Here is a 9,814-nt window from a genome sequence, read left to right on the forward strand (position 1 = left end):
AGAGGAAACCAGCAATAAAACTAAAAGTCATAAACCTTTGTTCCCCCTTGCATTGAATGAGAGTGTCGACTCAACATCCGCCCTGGCTCTGCTTGCAAAAACTATTCCGCCTAGACAAAGCCATGACATTCCAGAAGATGTAGTTTCTCTTACGTGTGACGAATTTATAGACGAAGACGATACAGAGTTAGACGACAGCAGCGAAGACAGTGACTTCCCATTACCTGACACTCCCGACACTCCTTGCCAACGTTTTAAAGTACGAGAAGTACGTGACAATTTCATTATGCGCAAGGATAATCTTATCATCTTTACCACACAGACGGGCGAACCCTGCGACAAGGGAGCGCGCATGCTCGCAGAACAAGGGCGACTCCCGCGGATCGAAAACGCTACTCTCGGGCGCGCCAAATTAATTAGCGACAAAAATCGTTACATAATCGCTCCGATAATCAAAGAACGCGTATCCGAGACAATAGGGTGACAAGTAATAACCGAAGCGATTGCAGCATTATTAAGCGTGATCAACGAACTCGGCTTAACGACGGCCTCACTATGTAAAGGTGATATAGATAGGGTACCGTGGGGAAAAATTAGAGACATCTTGGATGACACGTTTAATAACCACAGCGCTAAGATAACAATATGCACCAATAAAATTTCAACCCCCCCAGTCGACGATCGACTGCGGATACTTAAAGAATATCACGACTCCGCGACGGATGGCCACAAAGGCATAACGAAAACTTATTGGCGCATAAAAAACCGTTATCAATGGCCTAATATGAAATCGGATATACAGATATACATTCAAAATTGTAGAAATTGCCAGTTAAAAAAACTTGTGCGCTTGAAGACCCGCCAGCCGATGGTCGTAACGGATACCCCAGCCGCTGCGTTCGAAAAAATATCAATGGATATTATGGGGCCGTTACCCGAGACTCGAGCCGGCAATGCGTATATCTTAACCATACAGGATCTCCTAACTAAATATTCTCTCGCGATACCGCTTAAACAAGCGACCGCCATCGATGTAGCCACCGCGTTCGTAAATGAGTTTATCTGTATCTACGGCGCCCCTAAAGCGCTTCTCACCGACCAAGGCTCAAACTTCTTGAGCGCCCTTATGCGCGCCGTCGCCCGAAAATTCCGCATATCGCAATGTAAGACAACCGCTTATCATCCGCAATCGAATGGCTCGATCGAAAGAAGCCATCACGTACTTTGGGAATACCTTAAACAGTACGTCGACAAAGAGCGAGAGTGGGACGAACAATTAAGGTTAGCAACGTTCTCTTACAATACAAGCATGCATGAAAGCACGAAATTTACACCACATGAGTTGGTTTTCGGCAAAACAGCTAGAATTCCGACGAGTGATCCTATTTTGCCGAGCGACATGAGTGAAACATACGTAAATTATATAACTTCATTGTTCGACCGACTCAGAGACTCACAGGAAATAGCCAGAGAGAATCTCTGCCGAGCGAAACAAAGATCGAAGGTTTATTACGACAAGAAATGTAACCCCCGAACCTTCCGACGCGGTGACCAGGTATATTTACTAAAGGAACCCGTAAAAGGGAAACTCACCGACCAATATACCGGGCCACACGAAATATTAGAGATTTTAAGGAACAATAATGTTAAGATAGCGATAAATAGCAATAGGACTCGCATAGTACATAGCAATAAACTAAAGAAATTGCGTTATATCGGAGAACGCGGAGCACATCTACCCGAGGATGACGACCCCCACCCCGGGCCTAGCAGAAGAAATTAACGCAGAAACACTCACTGACGCATTAGTCTGACAACAAACGCACCCAAGAATGGACACACGGGGAATCATTTTCGACATCATCACCGCGCTCCTCACCCTGCCAGCGGGAGGGCTGATGGGTTACGACTGCGGAGGCCACGGCCTTAATATTACATCTTTATCTCTATTAGATATAGGGGATTGTAATCTGGAAGACATCGAGCCTATCACCGAGAACACTCACGTCCAATTGCTCCAGCTCTCGGACTTCGACAAGACCAGAGTAATCCAGTGTAAAATTGAGATCGACCGCATAATATATTATTGCGGGATGCACTCTCATGTATCGATCGTGCATGGCGGAAGGAGAGTATATTTGCAAGAAACAGCGGCTAGCAACTGCCGAAGAATTCATGAAACCGGTGCAATTGATTTGGGAGGAAGAGATGGCTACATCACTGGCCTGAAACCAAATAGTTCTTCTACCAGGAGCATCACCCTCGCCGGACATACGTCCGTGGATGGACGTTGCAGCGGCGCCCAGTATAGCGACCCGTATGCAATGATGCGAATTCCGGGCCGCTTGCAGCACGCGATCAGCGCCACCGTTCGGCGGCCTGGCGCAACCGGTAGCAACACAAGCATGAGCCCGTGTCCGTGTGACTTCGTTAGTTAGAAGCGTGCCGACTATTATCGCTCTGTCCTTTTTGCACTACGTTCTTATTGCCTGCCTTGTCGGCACACTGAGAACGAGAGAGAACATTGTTTCACTCAAGCGAGCGTCGAGCAACCGAAATATGCTTTCTCGGCCTCTCGGCTCTCGACGTCAGGCGTGTATCAGGAGGCATGGAGGCATGGGAACATTCTAAATAACATAAGTTTTAATAAATTGTAATAAATTGTAATATACCCCTCCCAGAATATTATAAATCGTGTCAAAACGCGATAATTGACAGGAGATTAATTGTTTATGATTTTCCATTCGTATTATGTACTACGGTCATAAATTCGATCCGCAAGAAATTGGCGTGGTCGAGCGCGTAAGGTGTGAGATCGGAAATAAGTACTATAATTAGTAGTAAACATATGTATTAGATCAAGTATATTTTCATATAATTTTTGAAATTATTGCTCGTATGTGTAATTTTGAAGCAATAGTTGTAGGAAAAACCCGATTCGCTTTTCAATAGGCAAATAAAAAATTATTTTAAAATTACACAACATATGAAGGCTTTCAATTGTACAACAAAATTTGTACTACAAAATTATATTGGTATCACCTTTATTTATATTATTAATAATCTCGTTTTCAAAATTTTGTTCATTAACAGAATTTTAAATGCGGATGTGATGGTTAGAAAGAAACATTTTATACAAAATATTGATCGACACAAAGCGTATTTGTCATAAACGCAACATCATTAAACATGTTTTTTTAACAATAGAAGTCAAAACGTGGTTAAACTTAAACAATGTGATTGAAAAGACATACACCACGAGCGCAAGATGTTAATAGCGAAATATTTATATTCTAATAGATTACCATAGAATAAAAACAATACAATAAAATAGACCTCATATATCAGGCTATCTTCAGTATTACAAAATTAATGTGTGTTATAACTTTCATACATGTTGAAAACACCTAATTTCGAATAAATTTTATTCACGTTATAATAATAAGATAAAATATTTTTCACGCTCAATTACAATTATATTTTCGAAGAGCTTGACGCTCAGGTTATAAATTTTTTTAGTCCATAAAATCATGTCAAATACTCCAGATGTCAATTGTCGTTTTTTTGTCACAACAGTTAGTCGAACTTATTGAAACACATAATTTCCAGATTCTATTAAATGTGAAATTTATTGATAATATTAATAGCGCTTCAATTGAAAAAATTAATATAACTGTGATATATATATATATATATAAATTATAATACCTGTGTTAACAATAAGTTCAGTTATGGAATCCAAGATTTGGAAAACTATATTGAACTGCTCAAGAGTCGAAAACAAAATATCTAACTCTAATCATGAAAGACGGTTTATATACAATTTTGTTTATTTATGAAGATTATTTCTGACGTTAGTCTCTTTTGAAAGAATGATTCTATATCTAATATCTGAATATCATCCCAATTAAATTTATGACAATATTCAAATTGATGTTGTGAGACCACATTGTGAGCGCTATTTAATTTTTTAATGTTAGTTTTATGTTTATTTATTCCAGCTTTAACTTTCCTTTTAGTTTGGTCCACGTAAGAGAGATGTTTTTTTTATATGAATCTTTCATCGATTAAATCGAACACCATACATGTCGAATCATTATTTTTCCTACAATTTTTGATTTTAAGGTACACGAATAATTGCACTTATTATATATAAATATAACAAGAAAATATATTGACCTTATACAGATGATTAATTAAACTACTTGTATCACGAAAATATATTAAGAGGAAAAAAGGAAAAAAGGGATTTTCGCGTGAGACTACCAGCGTACTGTCCGCGCATTTTATTTACTCAGCCACATCGATTAAATGAGTTTGACGTTTACTAGTGCAATATAGAATCCACACGATGAACGCTCTCGTGTTTTCGTATTCTTAAGAATCTCGAGTTTTCGATGCAACGTGCGATATTATTATCAAAATAATCTCTCCTTCTCTACTTTCCTATATATTTTAAACATTAATCGGAATAAAGTGAGATGTATTAGATATTATTATAGTGCATACTTCTACGAATTACGTAACATTCAAATTTGTGAATGTGAAAGTATCCACTCTCGGCCAATATGTATACGTCTTTTAATTTAAGATGTTATGTTATAATGAAATTAATTGTAACACTTTTAATTATACCATGACTTATAAAGTAAATTATTTTAAAAATATTGTAGTTTCATCTTATTTATTTTAAATAACGTACATATTGTTGCTCAACGGAAACTACGAGAAGGTGGTGGTCTCTTCCATCAGGAGGGAAATGTAAAAAATTGTCATTAAAAATAAATATAAAATTTATAAATAAATTGCGGTGTTGCGCGCGCGCGCGCGCGCGCGTGTGTGTGTGTGTGTGTGTGTGTGGAAGCAAAAACGAAACATTTTTTTAGCAACAATATGTACGTTATTTAAATAAGATGAAACTACAATATTTTTAAAATAATTTACTTTATAAGTTATGGTATAATTAAAAGTGTTACAATTAATTTCATTATAACATAACATCTTAAATTAAAAGACGTACATATTGGCCGAGAGTGGATACTTTCACATTCACAAATTTGAATGTTGCGTAATTCGTAGAAGTATGCACTATAATAATATCTAATACATCTCACTTTATTCCGATTAATGTTTAAAATATATAGGAAAGTAGAGAAGGAGAGATTATTTTGATAATAATATCGCACGTTGCATCGAAAACTCGAGATTCTTAAGAATACGAAAACACGAGAGCGTTCATCGTGTGGATTCTATATTGCACTAGTAAACGTCAAACTCATTTAATCGATGTGGCTGAGTAAATAAAATGCGCGGACAGTACGCTGGTAGTCTCACGCGAAAATCCCTTTTTTCCTTTTTTCCTCTTAATATATTTTCGTGATACAAGTAGTTTAATTAATCATCTGTATAAGGTCAATATATTTTCTTGTTATATTTATATATAATAAGTGCAATTATTCGTGTACCTTAAAATCAAAAATTGTAGGAAAAATAATGATTCGACATGTATGGTGTTCGATTTAATCGATGAAAGATTCATATAAAAAAAACATCTCTCTTACGTGGACCAAACTAAAAGGAAAGTTAAAGCTGGAATAAATAAACATAAAACTAACATTAAAAAATTAAATAGCGCTCACAATGTGGTCTCACAACATCAATTTGAATATTGTCATAAATTTAATTGGGATGATATTCAGATATTAGATATAGAATCATTCTTTCAAAAGAGACTAACGTCAGAAATAATCTTCATAAATAAACAAAATTGTATATAAACCGTCTTTCATGATTAGAGTTAGATATTTTGTTTTCGACTCTTGAGCAGTTCAATATAGTTTTCCAAATCTTGGATTCCATAACTGAACTTATTGTTAACACAGGTATTATAATTTATATATATATATATATATCACAGTTATATTAATTTTTTCAATTGAAGCGCTATTAATATTATCAATAAATTTCACATTTAATAGAATCTGGAAATTATGTGTTTCAATAAGTTCGACTAACTGTTGTGACAAAAAAACGACAATTGACATCTGGAGTATTTGACATGATTTTATGGACTAAAAAAATTTATAACCTGAGCGTCAAGCTCTTCGAAAATATAATTGTAATTGAGCGTGAAAAATATTTTATCTTATTATTATAACGTGAATAAAATTTATTCGAAATTAGGTGTTTTCAACATGTATGAAAGTTATAACACACATTAATTTTGTAATACTGAAGATAGCCTGATATATGAGGTCTATTTTATTGTATTGTTTTTATTCTATGGTAATCTATTAGAATATAAATATTTCGCTATTAACATCTTGCGCTCGTGGTGTATGTCTTTTCAATCACATTGTTTAAGTTTAACCACGTTTTGACTTCTATTGTTAAAAAAAACATGTTTAATGATGTTGCGTTTATGACAAATACGCTTTGTGTCGATCAATATTTTGTATAAAATGTTTCTTTCTAACCATCACATCCGCATTTAAAATTCTGTTAATGAACAAAATTTTGAAAACGAGATTATTAATAATATAAATAAAGGTGATACCAATATAATTTTGTAGTACAAATTTTGTTGTACAATTGAAAGCCTTCATATGTTGTGTAATTTTAAAATAATTTTTTATTTGCCTATTGAAAAGCGAATCGGGTTTTTCCTACAACTATTGCTTCAAAATTACACATACGAGCAATAATTTCAAAAATTATATGAAAATATACTTGATCTAATACATATGTTTACTACTAATTATAGTACTTATTTCCGATCTCACACCTTACGCGCTCGACCACGCCAATTTCTTGCGGATCGAATTTATGACCGTAGTACATAATACGAATGGAAAATCATAAACAATTAATCTCCTGTCAATTATCGCGTTTTGACACGATTTATAATATTCTGGGAGGGGTATATTACAATTTATTACAATTTATTAAAACTTATGTTATTTAGAATGTTCCCATGCCTCCATGCCTCCTGATACACGCCTGACGTCGAGAGCCGAGAGGCCGAGAAAGCATATTTCGGTTGCTCGACGCTCGCTTGAGTGAAACAATGTTCTCTCTCGTTCTCAGTGTGCCGACAAGGCAGGCAATAAGAACGTAGTGCAAAAAGGACAGAGCGATAATAGTCGGCACGCTTCTAACTAACGAAGTCACACGGACACGGGCTCATGCTTGTGTTGCTACCGGTTGCGCCAGGCCGCCGAACGGTGGCGCTGATCGCGTGCTGCAAGCGGCCCGGAATTCGCATCACTGCCCGTATGGAACGTGGGACAGCGTCGTAGTACAAGCAACGATTAGGGTCACACTGCGGGACTTCGAGGCGCCCATTCGCCGTAACTCACATGAGATTATCTTACCTTCCGGCTTACACTGTAAGGTCACGGCCGGAGAGTGTCTCGACACCGATGGAGACGAGACCTTTTGGTCGATGATACCGCCCAATAGCTGCCACTTCAGCCATTACGACGTCCTGTACGAGGGACAAGCAAGCAAATTAACTCCCAAGGCCAACCAGACGGCATTTACACGGTCACTACGAGAGAGACCACGTTCGCGCTCACGCAAGCAGGCAAAAGCAACCTCTGCGGGTATACACTGGTGCAAACGGAACACCCAAAACTCTTTATTCTGGAAACACAGCAAGACCGAGCCTTCAGGGTGCGATCAAGAATCTCCGTGAACAACTTGGATATTTTCGCCTATGTAAATTCTAAGTTCGTGTACGTAGAGAAACACATCAGGACGCAACTAACGCGCTTATATCGAGACATAACGGAGCAAAAATGCGCTTTGGAAAAACAAATACTCCAGAACGCCCTCACATTGTCCAGCATTGCACCGGATGAAATGGCGCACCGCATCATGAAATCCCCTGGGTATACGGCCGTGGTGGCCGGAGAAGCCATACATCTCATTAAATGTGTCCCAGTGGAATGCAAAATTCGACATACAGAAGAGTGCTTCGCTGAACTGCCTGTGACCTATGGAAATAGTTCAGCTTTCCTTCTACCCGGATCAAGGATACTAACGCGAACAGGAACACATAAGGATTGCAGCGAACTCCTGCCAAATATGTATAAAATACACGAGACGTGGTTTCGCTTCATGCCGCGCCCGGTAGAATCTCTACCCCCACCCATCATCCAACCATTAACTCGACCAACGTGGAAATACGTCACGCCCACAGCGCTCGCTACCAGCGGGATATACTCGGACGAAGATCTGAACAGACTCCGCAACCATATAATGTTTCCGGTGGAGAAACCGCAAATGTTGAATACCTTGGCGCGAGGAGCAATGGGTCACAACATACCCTCAGGAAGCATCTCGATGACGAACCTCTTTGACGAAAGATCCCTGGAAAGAATTGCCGAAAGCGCGGGGACACGTCTTTGGCAGGGATTCATTACATTCGGGTCAGCGAGCGCAGGAGTTATGGCAATATTTCTTATCATCAAGCTAATAAAACTGATCGTGGACACAATAATCCATGGCTACGCGCTTCACTCGGTATACGGCTGGAGTCTGCATCTATTTGGGGCTATTTGGAGCTCCGTCACACAACTGCTGCTTCATTTAGCGGGGCCCAACGAGAAGGATACACCTGGAAGACAAAAGGACTGGGGGGCCCACCTCCCTGTTTCCAATCCCCATTCCACGACAGAAATTCAAACCCTTAACCCCACTGCACCAACATCAAGTGAAAACGTGAGTGAGAGACCCGTGCAGTACAAGGAACTCCGCGCAATGCTGCAAAATAAAGAAAACGAATAAATGATAATTGCTAGGATAAACAATTAGTCCTTAAGCAAATAAACATGTAATCCTGCGGTAAGTTAGATGATTGCGCTAATATCATAGATTAAGAACAAAAAAAAAAAAAATCAAATAATTGTTAAAACGTCGGACACAGTCCAACATTTTATTTTTAGGGGGGGAGGTGTCACGTCAGCGGTACTTATAAAACTTGTCCAGGAATGTCCCTGGCCAAATTACAAATTTTTCCTTACTTCAATAACCGACGGGGCACTAGAACTGCAGGGACCGCCCCTGACATCTTCTCCCCACTTCACGCGCCCTACCAGCATGGAGGGGCACCTTTTTCCTGAAAGCGTTCGGGTTCTAAAAACGGGACTTGCTCTCGCGAGCAGCGAGTTTTTGAGGAGTAGTTCAAAACTTCCCGGGGTCGGGTCTGGTCGAAGAGAAACGGTCTCTTCCAGAGTATCGCGATTTCTAGTTAAATTCCTAAATTCTACTCGCGTGAGCAATCCAATCTAATCATAGGTACATCTTATTTAATCTTCCTAGTTAACCGCGTCTAATTATTATAAATAGTTATAACATAAGTCTGGATATGTGTGTAGCAACTGCAGAAGTTATAAAATACACTAATTACTTTTGAGCAATTATAAGTACGTATATATATTAATATTTGACGAAACCTCTCCTTTTACAATAAACGCCGCCGCGCGTATACGTTTATCGTTTAACTTGGAGATCGTGTGTGTGAACGAGCGGAATCAGTGCCGGCCAATCATCGAGCACCTACAAGGAGCCTGACCAACCAGAGTCCAGACTGTGCCGGGCGTCCCGCACCACGGACCGAACCACCAGCAAGATTCATGAAGGTATTACCATAGGTTTCTTCTTAATCGAAAGGACGCGCAACTCTCGATTTGTTACCCGCCATTGGTCCCCGGTTTGTCCAGGTATCAATTACCAACGGTTGGACCTTGGGACGTAACAATACCAGAGCTCTGATTGGATGGCTCATAACGCGCGCGCAATATTTGTGTTC

At 38.9% G+C, this 9,814-nt stretch overlaps 2 protein-coding genes across 2 annotated transcripts; both read left to right on the plus strand.

The window, feature by feature from the left end:
• Positions 1 to 1,832: 1,832 nt before the first annotated feature.
• Positions 1,833 to 4,219, plus strand: LOC147909463 (uncharacterized). The gene has a single exon (XM_087406788.1). The coding sequence runs from the start codon at positions 1,833 to 1,835 to the stop codon at positions 2,436 to 2,438; it is 606 nt and encodes a 201-aa protein (XP_087262914.1). The 3' UTR covers positions 2,439 to 4,219.
• Positions 4,220 to 7,118: 2,899 nt separating this feature from the next.
• LOC147909464 (uncharacterized) lies at positions 7,119 to 9,428 on the plus strand. The gene has a single exon (XM_087406787.1). It carries the CDS (start codon positions 7,864 to 7,866, stop codon positions 8,788 to 8,790), a length of 927 nt encoding a protein of 308 aa, XP_087262913.1. The 5' UTR covers positions 7,119 to 7,863; the 3' UTR covers positions 8,791 to 9,428.
• The last annotated feature ends 386 nt before the right edge of the window (positions 9,429 to 9,814 follow it).

Source organism: Acromyrmex echinatior, chromosome 6 (assembly GCF_024713525.1).
Source record: "Acromyrmex echinatior isolate Ae372 chromosome 6, ASM2471352v2, whole genome shotgun sequence".
Taxonomy (NCBI): domain Eukaryota; kingdom Metazoa; phylum Arthropoda; class Insecta; order Hymenoptera; family Formicidae; genus Acromyrmex; species Acromyrmex echinatior.

Bases quoted from the DNA above. Each gene is read 5' to 3' on its own strand.
- LOC147909463 (XM_087406788.1), top strand. From the start codon at position 1,833: ATGGACACACGGGGAATCATTTTCGACATCATCACCGCGCTCCTCACC.
- LOC147909464 (XM_087406787.1), top strand. From the start codon at position 7,864: ATGGCGCACCGCATCATGAAATCCCCTGGGTATACGGCCGTGGTGGCC.